The sequence below is a fragment of the Carassius carassius genome, chromosome 5 (assembly GCF_963082965.1).
Source record: "Carassius carassius chromosome 5, fCarCar2.1, whole genome shotgun sequence".
Classification (NCBI taxonomy): Eukaryota; Metazoa; Chordata; class Actinopteri; order Cypriniformes; family Cyprinidae; genus Carassius; species Carassius carassius.
In genome coordinates this window covers 36866527-36884069 of record NC_081759.1, presented here as the reverse complement: position 1 = coordinate 36884069, position 17543 = coordinate 36866527, and the positions used below count along the sequence as shown (strand labels likewise).

Genomic DNA, 17543 nt, shown 5'->3' with positions numbered 1-17543 from the left:
TTTTTTTAATCAAATTCTGTTCAAGACAGTCTAAGATCATGTCCCCTTCTGTATGCTGTGCAATGCAAATCGAAAAACATGAAAGAGTGTTTAATTTATACTTGTCTAAAATAATTGTTTTTGTTTTGTATTGGCAAGAAACGCTTCATTTTGGTAAAAGCCAGCGTGTATTATGGTACAAAAATCTCCCCAACATTCCTTCAGTCCTGTCTAGAAAGTGTGAAACTACCCGACTCTCTCAGGTGTGACATCTCCACACAGGTGTATAGCTTGTTAATATTTAAATCAAATAAGATGTTTCAGATACTACAAGGAAGGAAGCACTGCAGAGATTTTACATTTACAAACCTTACAATATCAAATCCCCCATTCCCAAGAATACATTTAGGTCCCAAACCAGCCCACGTGAACCATTTTGAAATGTTTTGAAAGGTTTGTGAATCACATGACCGGTTCATCTCAGTGTTTTGTTCTGTCTCTCTGGAGTCACACTAGAAAAGATGAGGAAGATGTTGGTGTGTTTCGCATCGGTGCCTCCAAATTTATCACCTTCTGCTGCTCTGAGATTATCTTTGGGTCTCTCAAATGCTGTTCATGTCTATAGAAATTGAGTCAGATTTAACTGTTAATTTTAGGTTGCTCAACCTTCGAAGCCATCCCAATATGGTAGATCTGGTCTAGGCTGGTTACTAGATGATCATTAGCTGCTCCAACCATCTAAGACCAGCAACAAACCAGACGGAGGAGCTATAAAACATTCATTTTAAAATGAGTAGGACAAATAAATCCAAAGGTTATGACTTGTGCCAGTTGCCACTGTGATGGCTATATAGAGTGTACATTGTCCCCCGAACAAAATGAGCTGTTGCATCCTTCATTTATTGCCCATTTGCGGTGTTTTCATGAAATTTTATTTAAGACTGAAATGTTTCTTGAGTTAAAGGTTTGATTGTTTTGCAGATGTGTTTGTGTTCATTGATTGGGTTGTAAGTAGATGGAAACTGTACTGACTCTCTCATCTTTGTTCTCTTTCTCTGTGAAACTATGCTCTGGTTGTGGAAACTGCACTTTATTCTTTTTCCTTTCTTTATGTCTTTAGCTTTGTGCTCTCTTCTCTCTCTCTCTCTCTCTGGCCTGATTTTCTCCCCAAAAGTGTCTGTTCTGATGAGGTGTTTGGCCTCATGGATTGGTGAGTGTGTGTGTGTTATGTGTTACCTGATCAGGTGACATTGTCAATGCATTTATATTCTCCCAGGTGAGGGGAAGAGACAGAAAATGACCCCAGGCATAAACAGCCATCTCTGCTGATACTCTGCAGAAAATACATTTATGATATTGTAATATAAGATATACAAAAAATGTCTAGAAAAATATAGTTGTTTATTTTATAAGATGTCAAATAGATTGAACTAAATTTATATGCAGTGTATGATTTGAAAGTAAAAACAGAGTTATTTTGTAACAGATTATTGAAGTGTCTTACTTTTGGGGGGACGTAAAGCTTTCTGTTTGTCAGTTCAGCGAGTTGATGTTGCACAGTCAATGTATGGCTTGTTTTTCCCCCCTTTTAATCTTCTGTGTACATATACCATCACGACAAGCTTTAACATATTGTTAATATTGTTTTAAAAGAAATTAATAAAAAAAAAGTTTACATTCTGAAACCGTTTGGATGTTATACCGACTCTTATTTACTTTTCCATACATAGTATTTTACATAAAATATAACCGTTTATATAATACACATTTAAAATTATGTATTACTTATTACTTCTATATAAACATTTGTTATATTTTATGTAAACATTAGTTATTTCAGTTTATATATATATATTACATTGTTTAGATCACGATAAAATTAGGTTGTTATAACGACAAAACAACTCTAGTTATGACGAGATATCTGTATTTTATGTTCTACTGTTAGTGTTATCTGTATGCACCAAGAGTCTAAGAGTAACACAATTTCAATTCTCTGTATGCATGTGCTGTACATGTAGAAGAATTGACAATAAAGCAGACTTGACTTGATCAGAGGAGGAAAAGCCACCTTTAGCTTCAAATTATATTCCAGGTTTTGTTTCTTCTGAAATTGTTTTACTCCAAAAATAAAGATTTAAAGTTATGTTTCTATCGTAATGCATTTTATGAACATAAAAAAGCGGACTGCTGTTTTAATGTGGATCAAATATGACACGGGATCAAAGGCAGACCCACTCATTCTCTACTATAGGAGAGGAAGAATTGTATAAACTTGTTAAATCATCTAAACCAACAACATGTATGTTAGACCCTATACCATCTAAGCTCCTAAAAGACGTGCTCCCTGAAGTCATAGATCCTCTTCTGACTATTATTAATTCCTCATTGTCATTAGGATATGTCCCCAAAACCTTCAAACTGGCTGTTATTAAGCCTCTCATCAAAAAACCACGACTTGACCCCAAAGAACTAGTTAATTATAGACCAATCTCGAATCTCCCTTTTCTGTCCAAGATACTAGAAAAGGTGGTATCCTCACAATTATATTCCTTCTTAGAGAAAAATGGTATATGTGAGGATTTCCAGTCAGGATTTAGACCGTATCATAGTACTGAGACTGCTCTCCTTAGAGTTACAAATGATCTACTCTTATCATCTGATCGTGGGTGTATTTCTCTATTAGTTTTATTGGATCTTAGTGCTGCGTTTGACACAATTGACCACAACATTCTTTTGCATAGACTTGAACACTTTGTTGGCATTAATGGAAGTGCATTAGCATGGTTTAAATCGTACTTATATGACCGCCATCAGTTCATAGCAGTGAATGAAGATGTATCATATCGATCACATGCAGTATGGAGTACCTCAAGGCTCAGTACTAGGGCCGCTACTCTTCACGCTTTATATGTTACCCTTGGGAGATATCATCAGGAAACATGGTGTTAGCTTTCACTGTTATGCTGATGATACTCAGCTCTATATTTCTTCACGGCCCGGTGAAACACACCAATTTGAAAAACTAATGGAATGCATAATCGATATAAAAAACTGGATGACAATTATTTTCCTACTGCTAAATTCTGAAAAAACAGAGGTGTTAATTATAGGACCTAAAAACTCTGCTTGCAATAACCTAGAACACTGTCTTAGACTTGATGGTTGCTCTGTCAATTCTTCGTCATCAGTTAGGAACCTAGGTGTGCTATTTGAATCGCAATCTTTCCTTAGAAAGCCACGTTTCTAGCATTTGTAAAACTGCATTTTTCCATCTCAAAAATATATCTAAATTACGGCTTATGCTCTCAATGTCAAATGCAGAAATGTTAATCCATGCATTTATGACCTCAAGGTTAGATTATTGTAATGCTTTATTGGGTGGTTGTTCTGCACGCTAGTAAACAAACTACAGCTAGTCCAAAATGCAGCAGCAAGAGTTCTTACTAGAACCAGGAAGTATGACCATGTTAGCCCGGTCCTGTCAACACTGCACTGGCTCCCTATCAAACATCGTATAGATTTTAAAATATTGCTTATTACTTATAAAGCCCTGAATGGTTTAGCACCTCAGTATTTGAATGATAGACCCATCTCTTTAACCTGGCTTACACATAACATACTAATATGCTTTTAATATCCAAATCCGTTAAATGATTTTTAGGCTGCATTAATTAGGTAAACCGGAACCGGGAACACTTCACATAACACCCTATGTACTTGCTACATCATTAGAAGAATGGCATCTATGCTAATATTTGTCTGTTTCTCTCTTATTCCGAGGTCACCGTAGCCACCAGATCCAGTCTGTATCCAGATCAGATGGTCATTGCAGTCATCCGGATCCAGTACGTATTCAGACCAGATGGTGGATAAGCACCTAGAAAGGACCTCTACAGCCCTGAAAGACAGCCGAGACCAGGAAAACTAGAGCCCCAGATACAGATCCCCTGTAAAGACCTTGTCTCAGAGGAGCACCAGGACAAGACCACAGGAAACAGATGATTCTTCTGCACAATCTGACTTTGCTGCAGCCTGGAATTGAACTACTGGTTTCGTCTGGTCAGAGGAGAACTGGCCCCCCAACTGAGCCTGGTTTCTCCCAAGGTTTTTTTCTCCATTCTGTCACCGATGGAGTTTCGGTTCCTTGCCGCTGTCGCCTCTGGCTTGCTCAGTTGGGGTCACTTCATCTACAGCGATATCGTTGACTTGATTGCAAATAAATGCACAGACACTATTTAACTGAACAGAGATGACATCACTGAATTCAATAATGAACTGCCTTTAACTATCATTTTGCGTTATTGACACACTGTTTTCCTAATGAATGTTGTTCAGTTGCTTTGACAAAATGTATTTTGTTTAAAGCGCTATATAAATAAAGGTGACGACTTGACTTGTAAAGCAGTGAACTTAGGTGTCGCTGATGTGTCCTCCGCGCCTGTAGGTGGCGCTGTGGTTTAGCGTTCAGTTACTCGGGTCGGGAAGAAGAAACACGAACTCATCGCGCGCTTGGAGTTTGTTTACATCCCGTGAGGTTTGAGCTGACTTCATGAGCAATAAAATCGCATACACGTACATTATTTCAAATAAAACCCTTTTAATTTAATATAAGTAAACTTAGTGAGTATCTGTCTCCTGTAAACATTCGCTTTTATATACTTATTCAACGTCGTTAAATGTAACGTTAGAGTTAACGGGTTTGAGTCTGGATCTGGACGCTCTAACCGTTTGTGGTTTCAGTGATGGAAGGCCCGTCGGATCGCAGTGACAGCGGCTCCGGTTCTGCTCTCCAGGCGGTGGTTGAGCAGCTGCGGTCCACGCACACTCTCTCTCTGACCCTCACCGAGCCGCTGTCTTTGGCTGTCATCGCTCTGGACCGCTACCTGAGCGCACAGCATCCCGCCGCTGAGAGCTACAGCTACGACCTGACGGTAACGGACGGCCGGTGGCGGATAAAGTGTCAGCTGGCGGACAGTCTGAGCCGGTGGCTGAAGACGGGCTCGCTGCGCTGCGGTGCCGGGGTCCTGGTGTCCCAGCTGTCGATGGTCCACGACGAGACGAGGCTGAGTCACAGTTACATCAGAATAGACAGCATCCACAGCGTCGTGGAGCTCCCGGAGAGGTTTCTGTCCATTCAGGACGTGGGGAGTATCCCTGAGTGGTATCAGGACCATGTAACCCAGTCCGATGGACCCCTGCAGCTGAGCAGAAAATATTATTTACCACTGTGGATAAACGATGATCCTTATGGAAGCGTTTGGGTTCCTTATAGCCCACCGCCAGACGTGGTCATTGATGGTATGAGATCATGTTCTTTTCAAAACTTCTTTCAAGACTTTAAGGTTAACAGTGCAGCCCCCAAAAAGTTATTTAAATTATTTACCCATCTTTCCCACTATCCTTAAAACCACTATGTTTTGCCCATTTGTCAGCCAAAGTTTTTTTATTTGTTATGTAGTTCACAGTTTAATTTGTGCAGGTCTGAATAAGTATATTGTTAAATTTTTTACTTGAATATATCTGTTACACTGAATGATGATGAAACATTTCGCCCATATTTTGTCATTTTATTTTGACAAAAGTTATTTGAAACATTAATGTAGTAGACACTTCACTTATATGTAATGTTTTCTGAAGCCAGTTAATTTAGCACCAAAATGTTGGCTTGTGGTTATTATTAATAAACTTATATTTATTTATTTATTATAAAATTAAATACTTGTATTTGAAGCACAAATAATTTGAAATGAGAATGTGGAATAAGACCGTTTACATTAAGTATCATTTTAACGCAGCTGCGGATACTTTGTTGTGTAATAGGAGTGTGATCTTTTATTATATGTTATATTTCTGTGTCAGTGTCTAGAATCACACTTCTGGCCGATCTGGAAGCGTTCTTTCACAGCTCCAGACGACCTCTCCCACTGCTGGTCCGAATTCTGCACAGGTCCAGGATACGGTACTATGGCAAACCAGGACAAAACATTGACTTCCCGTTTCAGGTGAATCAACATCAAAGGTTCTTTTTGTCTGCAGGTTCTTCTGCACAACAAACATTTTGGGGCTGTGATCTCTTTCTTTCACATCCTCCCTCTTGCTCTCTTTCAGGTGTACTGTGAGGTGGCTGATCAGAGTGGCGTCATGTCTATGGTTGTATGGAATGATCTTTGTCCTGAATGGTTCAACAGACTGACAGTTGGCTCAGTTCTATATTTGCAACAGTACTCATTGAAACACAGTTATCAAAACCGGTCTAGACCTCAAATCCGCACACTCTCTCTTATGACTTTCCACTCCATTGGTATGACTCCAGAGCTTTTTAGTTGCTAGCTTTCTTATGCTGCATTTTCACATAAGTTTGTTTTGTACAGGTTCAGTTTTGGACCATTTCTTGAAAAAGTTTTATTTCAGCTGCCTTGCCTTGGGTTTGTAGAGATTAGCCTGAATCCTCGAAGTCCTGCCTCTGTAGTGACAGTGATTCCTCCAAAAAGTGTCCAGCCTCAGTGGTATCTGCCTGATGTCCCATACAACTTTGCCACAAGGTACACAGATTTATTTAAAATGTCAGTGCACCCTCAGTTTCAGTTATGTCCAAATACAGGACGTCCTGCAAGCATGTACACTACTGTTCAAAAGTATGGGGTCAGTCTCAAAAATCAACTTTTTTTAACAAGTATACATTAAATTGTACAAAAAATGCTTGTAAAGACTGGATAATATCACAAAATATTTCTTTCAAATAAATGCTGTTCTTTTGTACTTTCTATTCATCAAAGAAATGATTACAGTTTACACTAAATCATTAAACAGAACAAATCAGCATATTAGAATGATTTCTGAAAGAACACGTGACACTGAAAAATGCTGGAAAATGAAACTTCTTACTGATACCAACCGTTTGAATGGTAACATAAATCAGTGTGTCAAATGCAAATATGCAAACAAAGCATAGCTAAAAACGAATGTGTTATTATATTGGATTTTAATTTGCATGTTTTAATACCTTTATGTTATTGATTAGTCCAATTTACAACACATGTAAATTTATCATGAAGCCAATCAACAATTTTCTAAACTGCTCCCTGTGATCAGGTCAGAGGTGGACTCAATGAATAATAACCAAGCCTGTGACATCATTGGTCTAGTGACATATGTGGGCCGGGTTGAGCGAATTAGGAGCAAGGAGAAGACAGGTATAGTCTTATTAAAGCTGGTTGTCAGTATTAGAGCTTGATAATACAAGATACATTATTACTATTCATACTTAGGGTTGGGAATTGGTCAAACCACCCTTACATCTTCTTGTGTGTGTGTGTGTGTGTGTGTGTGTGTGTGTCAGGACCTGAAAAGTTCTGGGCATATCGTTGGGTACATGCAGTGGATGGGACAACTGACTCACCATTTATTCTGGAGATCTTCTCCTCATCCCAGCCAGAGATCTTCAACAACATCTGCCCAAGTAAAACAGCAGTCCATGTACACATTCATTGCATTTCTCTTATGCTAAATGACCTTATTGATGATCTCTCTTACTGTGCAGTGACGTATCTGGTGTGCACCCAGATGAGAGTGTGTAAGACGGGATGTTCTGTGTATCTGACCAGTAGTACAGAAACACAGCTCTTCATCACAGGTAGATTTCAGCCAGAGCATTCAATCAGCCAACGAGGTCACAGATAATCACTATCAGCTCAGCTCAGCTTTATTTTTTTTTGTCTGTGTGTGTGCTTTAACAGGCTGTCATAAAAAGCAGCCCTATGTCAATGAGCCAAAAGTTAAAGCATTCATTCAGTGGACTAAGACACTGAAAGACAGTGTCATGCTGCGGAGGACTTCGGTTGGAGGACATTACTGCTACCCTCCTGCACCACCCACCAACAGCAACATGACCAGTGAGATTTAGCCTTCTTATATTTAAACAGTATTGCAACTGAGAAAATCACACTGTGGTGCGTTTTTTCCGTTTTGATTTTCAGTGTTCAAAAGACTACAGAAGTGTTAATTGTTAAAGGGATATTAAATTTAAATTCTGTCATTGTTTGCTCATCCTCTGAATTTCTTTATTCAGTGGAACATAAAAGATCATTTGAAGAGTGTTGATAACCACCGACTTCCATAGTATGACAAAAAATACTTAGGGAGTCAACCGCTAGCAGCAACCAAGCATTTTTCAAAATATTTTCTTTTTTATGAAGACAAAAATTAATACATGTTTGGACAACATGGGGGTGAGTAAATGATGACAGAATTTTAATTTCATGTTGAAATCTGATTTAATTAGACGCACATGAATTCCTGTGTGTTGCAGATGAGCTGATTACAGCAGTGGCTGATCTGAAGGGAGAGCTGCAGAGTCTGCAGTACAGAGAGCACAGGAGAGTGGCTGTACAGGGTTATGTGGCTGCTGTGCAGTACCACGCATGGCCACCACAACCTGAAACACCCCACAGTGAACAACAGGTCTGTACAGCTCAATCAAACTGAAACAAGCACCATTAGCACTGTCATTTCCGTTTGCGTTTTTAGAAAAATGTGCTGACAAAAATAATGACATGTCATTACAGCAGGAGGGTGTCTCTGTACGAGGAGTCAGTGACACTGGAGGTGCCGCTTCGCCTTCCACAGTGGATGAGATGACTCTGACACAGAGAGAAATGGATTCAACCTCACCTGATTCTGATATTACAGTCTCACCCAAACGCAGGAGAGTGCAGACAGGCTCAAAGTAAGGCACTCTTCACCAGCAGCCATAGTGTATTGTTCATTGATATTAAGCGATTTTGTTCATTACTTTAGTCTTCAGTGTCACATCATGATCCTTCAGAAATTTGTGTTATATGCAAATTTGGTCCTAAAGAAAACAACTTTTTTTTTCTTATCGTGAATTGATAGTTTATGATAGTTATGATAGTTTATCCTGTGGCCTGCACAAGCTACATCACACTGACGATTCTGGGTAAGAGCAGCACTTGCAGAAAAGTTTGTTGATGCAACCATGATACATTTTTTTCAGAATTCTTTGTTTAATAGAAAGGTAAAAAAAATAAAAAGTGGAATCTTTTGATTATTAATGACCTCAAACTATTAAACAGTAGCTTAAATATTTAAAGAAAATTCTGAGGCCAAATAATTACATTGTCAAAAAGTCACAAAAAATGTATGTGTCAAATAAAACTGACAGATATGGCATTTGGAAACAAGGTTGAATGAATATTGCTTAATTTATGTAAATAATTTTATAAAGATTTTTTTTATTTCATTAGTGTGCCACAAATTTGTTCCCCTCTTTATTCAGAGGAGTGCATCGGCAGTATCTCACCAGATCCAAAATGCAGTCCAACAGGTAATCTAAGCATGTCTCACTTCAGCATATTCAGATAGTTTTGTGTAATTCAGCACACTAGTAATAACAGGACACCTGTATTTCTTTTCCTTTGAAATATTGTGTATTTTAAACTGAAACCCTGCCTGTGTGTTTTGAGGTTCTACCCAGCTGAGATTAAAATAGGTCAGACTGACTGAAATTTCATTTGATGGATATTCAAACTTGAAAATTGTACATTTAAAATGGATTTATTTAAATTTCCGTAATAATGTGCATTGCTGTGTCTTGCCCTATAGATTTCCATCGTAAATGCATGTCAATTTTACATTTGCCTGTTTTTTTTTTTTTTTTTTACTGTGAAGTCAAAATGTATTTCCTGCAATAATGGACTGCTGGGTAGAAGATTTCGTTAGATCTCCCTTCTGATTGGTCCCTCAGGCAGGTGGCCGTTTCCTCTCATGAAGAGGAGGAAGAAGAGCGGCAGGATGAAGGGGAGTTGGAATCAGAGGAATCTGAGGTTGAAGATGCATCAGTTAGACAGCCAGCTGTGGGAAAAGGTGTTGTACCCTCTTAACATCCCTGACACAAATATATAAAATATGTAAAAACATAATAAATTATATTTTAAAACAAATTAAACAAAAGAGAGTTCTTTAAAATTGTAATATTACTATATTTTGATCAAATAACAGCAATCTTGGTGAGCTTAAGAGACTTTAAAAATGTACAAATTGTATTTATCTCAAACCTTTGTATTGTCATCTATTTTTTCAAAAGAGATTGTCCACACATCACGAGTCCCAGACGTACAGCAAGCTGCCAGCCACCCCACTGCATTATGGGAGAGCAGAGTCTGGCCTTTAGTGAAACAGCAAGTGACCGATCACTTTTGCTGTGGTAGACTCGATCAGGAAAGCATTCCTGAAAAATTCCACTTTGACGACAGAGAAGTTCTACTGCATCACCTGAACCTGAGCCCAGCCAGATGGACACCTGATCTCACCTCACAGACACACACGCACACACCTGTGGCCTGCACCGGCTACTTCACGCTCACGATTCTGGGTAAGAGCAGCACCTGCAGCTCACCATGTTGTGGACTGGAGCTATAGCTTCAGGTGATAACTGGACTTCTCTTCTTCTCTCAGGGCTGAATCAAAGAGCCGCAGTTGATGTTCAGTTTGTGCCTGTCATCTCCCCTGATGACCCCAGAGCTGCTGGAGTGCCACACACACAGCATGACAACTCCCTGCTGTCCTGCATATCAACAGGACAACTGTGTGTGCAGCCAGATGGTAGCTGCCCCGCACCAGGTGTGTGTGTGTGTTCGGTTCAGTCTCCATCTCTTCTGAATAACCTGTGAGTCACTGTGACATATTGTAGCACTAAAGTGTGTGTGTTTTTCTGCAGAGTCATTGATGTGTTCTGCCCCTCAGCTGGAGTCGGAGCGCGTGTTGTGTATTGTTGATCTCTGTCTGCTCGGAGAACGCAGGGTAGAAACGATCTGCTCCAAACTCTACAGGACGGCAGACATCTGCCAGCCTGATGGCACTCCGTGAGACGCCCACACGTCATGAAAATAATCATGCAAGGAAAAAAGTCAGTAAATGGGGTGGAAAGGTGATTGGTTTTTGTATTAATAATATATGCTTGTTTGTAATTTTGGAAAACATTTTAGAAAAATAAACTCAAACCCAAAAACATTTTTAAATACCTTTATTTTTTTCTTATGCTTTTCCGTTGCACAAGCATTAAAGATTTATGTAAAGAAAGCATAAATTAAATCTTTTAACAAAAACATGTTAGTGCCCTTTAAGAAATACTGTACAAAATGGTGCTGGACAATCCCACAATTGAAAAGCAGTTCCCAGAGTCGTGTTTGAAATGTTTTGAAACTAAAGACACAGCGTGCCGTTAACTAATATTTTCAAATGGGTCAAGATTTAACAGCTGTTAACAGAAATTCAGACAGATTTCCAATTTCATAGATAAGATCAGACTTGTTATATTTACTCCTAACCCATGTAAAATGTATACATCAAATGTTTTTGATCATATAAAAAGGTTTGTGTGTGTGGTCCAGTTTTAGATGTTATTTTGTCACAGTATAAAATGAGCACAGAATTCATGTTGCTACAGGAATTGAGGTCAGAAATAAATCTGGAGATTAATCTAAAGGACCACAGGCTTTTTATTAAAATACTGTTGCCCTGGATTTTCCTACATAGTGTCAACAAAATATAGATAATGTGTGAACACAGAATGTGGATTTGTGTGTGTATTTGATATCCCTGCTGAGGTAAGAAAATTCTCACAAGTGTGAGGCAGCACAGAAAGAAAGAACCGTGGAATGACCTTCCTCCACATCACTGGTAAAACCTAAATATCCTAATCACAAAGTGATCAAACACTGCTGGAATCCTGGCACATTAAAACATCTCATCATGTGCTCCATCTTTCTCTCTCTGTGCAGTTTCTCTGTCACTCGTTCAGCTCCGTGTGCTGTACATGTCTGCGTCCTCTGGATTAGACTGGCCGTGGTCAAGCAGAGAAGGGTCAGGAACAAAACCTGACTTCACTAGAATGGAAAGAGACAGAGGGTGGATTTTAGTATGTGGAGAAGTGAAGTGTTTCTGCTGTCAAGTCACCTGAGAATTCTTGTTTTAGCAACATAAACATGATGCACAGGAATTTTTTTTTTTAATTAATACTTTTATTTAGCAGGGACGCATTAAATTGATCAAAGGTGAAGTAGAAAATCAGTAAAGACATTTATAAAGTTAAGGTAGTATAAAAAAAAGTTCCACAGGAATAACCGTATCTAGGATAGCTGCATTAGACTAGTTGGAAGGGGGAAATGCTAAATCCGAACCAGGCTTGCTTCATAACTAAATACGTTTACTCACCTGTGGCTGGCTCATCTACAGAAGGTTCAGATGAAGGCGGGGCTTCCTCAGCTGGGGGTGGGGCAACAGAAGCTGCTTCCTCGTCTGCTGGGGTTAAGTTGGCAGCTTCAGGGGGTGTGGTTTGCTCTACAGTAGGTGTAGATGAGGGTGTGGCCTCTTCTATAACAACTGCAGGTGCAGGGGCATCAAGTTCTGAAGCAGTAGGTGCAGCTTCCAGGACAATTTCAGGATCAGACTCCACAACAGGAGTAATTTCCATTTCAGCAGAAGGTGCTGGCTTGGGAACAGGGATGGATTGTGCATCTAGGACAGGCTCAGGGGCAGTTTCTACAGCAGGAGCAGGAGGAGATTCAGAGAGTGGGGCAGCGTTTCCAGACACTACATCAACAACAGAAGGAGGTTCTACAGAATCTTCTAACAAATCTGTTACTGGGGCTAAATCCACTGAGGGGACAACTTGTGTTACTGGTGTGACATCCTGATGTGGAACAGCAGAGGCCGGCTCAGACTCGGACGAAAGTGCTTCTGTATCTGAGCTTGTTACAGCGGCAGCAGACTATAAATATATTAAACATAAAAATCTAAATTGCATTGAAATACATCAAAATAATTCTGCAAGTGAAAATTACATTTGCATTTACATTGATTCATTTAGCAGACACTTAAAAACCAACATGGTTTTAATATCCAACTTTGTAGATTACCTCCACACTAACAACAGGCATGGTGACATCTTCCATTGGTTTGGATTTAAACATTGAAGCAACAGATGAACTGACAGTATACACCTTTTTACCAGTAATCTATGAAAGAAGAGCAAAAAATAGGGGAAATGTATATATTTGAAAGTATATAAGCAATGATTTTCTAGGTTTGGGTGAAAAATTAAAATCAAGTATGTAGGGATTTTTTTTTTAATTCTTTTTTTTTTGAGTGCGAGAGAGAGAGAATGTACCTTCAGGACTCCGACGGTCTGTGTGGGGTAACAGACTGCAGCACCAGCGGTAGCCAGACCAAGAGGAACGAATATCTTCTTTAAACGAGAGCCTGCGCAAAAGCACACATTTACACAGATGCTGCTTACTATAGAGCTGGGTATTGTTCAAAAATCTTCAATACCAGTTTCGGAACAATACTTTTTTGATACCAATTTTATGAAATGGTATCCCTTCTTCCATTCATTGCAAAGACACTTGAGCGAGCTGTGTTCAACCAGTTTTCTATATTCCTTGTACAGAACAACCTCCTGGACAGCAACCAATCTGGCTTCAAAAGTGGCCACTCAACTGAGACTGCTCTGCTCTCGGTTACTGAAGCCCTGCGACTAGCAAGAGCAGCTTCAAAATCCTCGGTACTCATCTTACTGGACCTTTCTGCTGCTTTTGACACTGTTAATCACCAGATTCTCCTGTCCACCCTCAGAAAGATGGGCATCTCTGGAACAGCACTCCTGTGGGTTAAGTCCTACCTCTGTGACAGATCCTTCAGTGTGTCTTGGAGGGGTGATGTTTCAAAGTCACACCACCTTGCTACTGGGGTTCCTCAAGGCTCAGTACTTGGACCACTTCTCTTCTCAATCTACATGACATCATTAGGATCTGTCATTCAGAAGCATGGCTTTTCTTATCACTGCTACGCTGATGACACCCAACTCTACCTCTCATTCCAACCAGATGACCCGACGGTAGCTGCTCGCATTTCAGCCTGTCTGAGTGACATCTCTAGCTGGATGAATGACCATCACCTTCAGCTTAACCTTACGAAGACAGAACTCCTGGTGATTCCAGCTAACCCATTGCTTCATCACAACTTCTCTATACAGCTGGGCTCATCAACCATTACTCCTTCGAGGACAGCTAGAAACCTAGGAGTTGTGATGGATCATCAGTTAAGCTTCACAGACCACATTGCTACAACTACCCGGTCCTGCAGGTTTGCCTTATACAACATTAGGAAGATTAGACCCTTCCTGTCAGAGCAAGCAACCCAACTTCTTGTCCAAGCTCTTGTTCTCTCCAGACTGGACTATTGTAATGCTCTCCTGGCGGGCCTTCCTGCATGTACTGTCAAGCCTCTGCAATTGATCCAGAATGCAGCAGCGAGGGTTGTCTTCAATGAGCCAAAGAAAGCTCACGTTACTCCGCTCCTCATCAGGTTACACTGGCTACCAGTAGCTGCTCGCATCAAATTCAAGGTACTGATGCTAGCCTACAAGACGACCACTGGCACGGCACCAACTTACCTAAACTCATTGGTTAAATCTTATGTGCCCTCCAGAAGTTTGCGCTCTGCAAGTGATCGACGCCTTGTGGTACCATCCCAAAGAAGTTCAAAATCACTCTCAAGGACCTTTTCCTGGACTGTGCCGAGCTGGTGGAATGACCTCCCAATCTCAATTCGTACAGCTGAGTCTTTACTCATTTTCAAGAAACAGCTAAAGACTCATCTTTTTCGCCTGCACTTAACCAACTAACACTAGCACTTTTCCTTTTCTTGTCTTTTAATTAAAAAAAAAAAAAAAAAAAAAAAAAAAACTACCTATGCGTTCTATACTAGACTAACTGAGACTTGTCATGGCACTTGTATACTGTTGTTGTTCTCTTGTTGACCTGACTGCTTCTATTGTTCTCATTTGTAAGTCGCTTTGGATAAAAGCGTCTGCTAAATGATTAAATGTAAATGAAATCCATTTATATTACATTACCTCAAAAAACTTTTTTCAAACACTCTGTGATTTAAAGTGAGTTTTGAGTAAAAGTGTAGCATAAATCTTCTAAATTGTCTTATGGAGCATGGTAATACATACGTGCGTTTTTGGTTGTGTATTGTGGATGGAAATCTTTTCTGAAGCGCAGCTGAAACACCAGTATGGACACAGACTGTTTTCATTTTAAAACAAAAATGCTCTAGAGTAAACGTAGCCTTTCATTTATGGGTGTTGTGATGCTTGCAGACTTATAGCCTTGATGTCTCACCAAAGCCAAATGAAACCCTTCGGTATCAAAATTTGTTATATTGAACGACATGACATTTTATGATACTCAGTGGCACTGAGACAATTCAGTCAGTTAATAAAAAGTATAGAACGGGATACCCAGCTCTATTTTTAAACACTAAAACAACACTTACCCTTGCGTGCCAGTATCAGGCCACCCAATCCAGACACACCGATGACACCCACTCTAGGCAGGAAGCCAGGAGGTGGATCTCGAAGGAAGTGATATGAGTCTAAAACCAGAGAAGGTTAAGAGTCAAGGGCAGGTTCAAAGGTCATTTCCTCCCTCTATCTAACATCAGACTCACCTTGCCCTGCATGGTAAACAGATATCACTCCTACTTTGATTGAAGTGAAGGTGTTCTGTAAAAACAAGAACAGATATCTTTCATAAACTCACACTACTAACAATGAGAGATTAAGTCATTATCAAAGTGTGCCAGATCTCACCTGCACTGCTCTGACGTATGGCTGCAGGCCCACCCTCACGGCCCCCAGCCCCGTCTGCACTACACCAGGCTGTTCCTCCACAAACCGCACCTCAAGACCATCTGGAGAGTAGATGGACAACTGGACAGAGACAGGGAAAAAGAGACAGGTATTTAACATGGGTATTACTTTACATTCAAAGGTTTGGGGAGGGTGAGATTTTTCAAAAATACAGTAATAGTGTGAAAAATAATAATTTTTCACAGAATCCGAATTAAAAAATCAGTGTTTTCTATTTTTACATATTTCAAAATGTAATGTATTCCTGTAATCATCATTCCTCCAGTCTTCAGTGTCACATGATCCTTCAGAAAGCATTCTACCACACTAATTTGCTGAATTCAATTCATAATATTACCAGTTGAAAACTACTGAACTGCTTTATTTTTGGCGATAAATTTTTTCAGGATACCTGTGATGAATAAAAATTCAAAAAGAACAGCATTTATTTTGATTTTTTTTTTTTTTTTTACTTAAGCCTTAACCGTCTTACTGATCCTACACATTTGAATGGAAATGTACATAATTTGTCTAAAGTGCGAACTTGCACTTCCTACTAACATTTCAAACAATTGTATGGTACATTGTTCATACATTTTGATAAATATAATAGGTCACTCAGGTATTCCATGCATACAGGAAATTAACAAATTGCACACCACATACCACACTTATAATATGGTCATATATATATATATATATATATATATATATATGCTTTTTCTTACCTCTCTTGGAGATATTAGCTCCTCGTTTATTTTCTCATTTATGGAATAAATCCTGAATGAGCTGAAACCCACTGCAACAGCAGCAGGAAGAGCTGCATACTTCAGAATCTGAGGATCAACAAAGCAATTTAATAATACAGACTGAATTAAATTGTTTACCATAATGTCATGGTATTAAATACCTGCAAATTCATATACCACAGTATTTAAATGGAATTAACATGGTTCATGTAAAAAAAAAAAAACGTTTTCTGCATGTGTCGCGTAATTCTCATTGAACGTGTGTAGTGTAGTAACTATCAGCTTTAGTCTGGCTGAGTGTTTTCTCCGTTTCAGCTCCTTGATCTTGTCTTAAGCACATTATCTGTATCAGTTTAACGGACTAAAGCTAGAGAAGACGCTTTCCTTTTGCTTTAATAATCCCAATCCTACTGGCTCGAGTGACAGAAACCTCGCCAGCTCCCTCAGAGTGATGTGTAGGCAGCAGATTATGTTTTAAGACACCGTCAGTGAGAGATCATTAGTGTGTGTGTGAGTTTAAAAACAGCATGTTCTTCGCTGTGCTTAGGTTCTGATTAACAGCTGCGTCATACAGATCTTTAAAAAATTATGCTTGTCAAGATGTGTGATACTATTCTGCAGAATGCCCATATTATTAAATAGTACACACTATAATTTGAACTAACTCAGCTGGAAGTGTAACTCACCTTGGCCGCCATGCCGGTCCCGCCCCCTTCGGTATAACTACGGAAAGCAAGAGGAGTCATGAAAGCCCTCAGAACGCGAGAGAATATTCCTAATGGGGGTTCTCATAATAATAATGATATATACCCAAATTACGCCATATGACAGATACATTATTGTTATAATTATATTAGCTTCATCACATTTGTTATTTTTGCACCCCATATGAGGCCATTTACAATATAATATAATAACATATTCATTTCTTTATTTTATTAATTTAAGTTAATATAAATTAACCACAATTCATTATAACGAGGGAACGAATTCATAACTCATGGTCACTAGTATTAGAAAACGATTATTTTTACAAGCTAAAAATGGTCAGTTATTTCTATCCTTGCTGAAGTGTGTCAGTAGGAAATATTAGTTTA

At 39.2% G+C, this 17543-nt stretch overlaps 2 protein-coding genes across 2 annotated transcripts; one reads left to right on the top strand and one right to left on the bottom strand.

Annotated features, from left to right (window-relative positions):
- Nucleotides 1-4480: 4480 nt before the first annotated feature.
- Nucleotides 4481-11570, top strand: radx (RPA1 related single stranded DNA binding protein). Its single transcript, XM_059551097.1, has 16 exons — nt 4481-4602; nt 4723-5280; nt 5842-5984; nt 6091-6283; nt 6416-6524; nt 7075-7175; nt 7322-7441; nt 7523-7615; nt 7719-7874; nt 8291-8442; nt 8547-8707; nt 9278-9325; nt 9746-9864; nt 10085-10372; nt 10456-10620; nt 10718-11570. Coding segments are annotated over exons 1-16 (2556 nt in total). The 5' UTR covers nt 4481-4601; the 3' UTR covers nt 10867-11570.
- Nucleotides 11010-17225, bottom strand: LOC132141521 (MICOS complex subunit MIC27-like). The gene is made up of 9 exons (XM_059551096.1): nt 17133-17225; nt 16426-16533; nt 15659-15778; nt 15517-15571; nt 15343-15441; nt 13169-13260; nt 12918-13016; nt 12214-12769; nt 11010-11885 (listed from the first exon to the last, which is right to left on the bottom strand). The coding sequence occupies exons 1-9, from the start codon at nt 17190-17192 to the stop codon at nt 11797-11799; spliced, it is 1278 nt and encodes a 425-aa protein (XP_059407079.1). The 5' UTR covers nt 17193-17225; the 3' UTR covers nt 11010-11796.
- Nucleotides 17226-17543: the final 318 nt, after the last annotated feature.

What these genes read in the sequence shown, in the direction of transcription:
- radx (XM_059551097.1), top strand. An exon ending in TATGACTTTCCACTCCATTG is followed by an intron (nt 6,284 to 6,415) that starts GTATGACTCCAG and finishes TTGGGTTTGTAG; the next exon opens with AGATTAGCCTGAATCCTCGA. An exon ending in CTTCACGCTCACGATTCTGG is followed by an intron (nt 10,373 to 10,455) that starts GTAAGAGCAGCA and finishes TTCTTCTCTCAG; the next exon opens with GGCTGAATCAAAGAGCCGCA.
- LOC132141521 (XM_059551096.1), bottom strand. Translation starts at nt 17,192, where the DNA reads ATGACTCCTCTTGCTTTCCGTAGTTATACCGAAGGGGGCGGGACCGGC. An exon ending in TGTTTACCATGCAGGGCAAG is followed by an intron (nt 15,442 to 15,516) that starts GTGAGTCTGATG and finishes CTCTGGTTTTAG; the next exon opens with ACTCATATCACTTCCTTCGA. An exon ending in TGCCTGTTGTTAGTGTGGAG is followed by an intron (nt 12,770 to 12,917) that starts GTAATCTACAAA and finishes ATATATTTATAG; the next exon opens with TCTGCTGCCGCTGTAACAAG.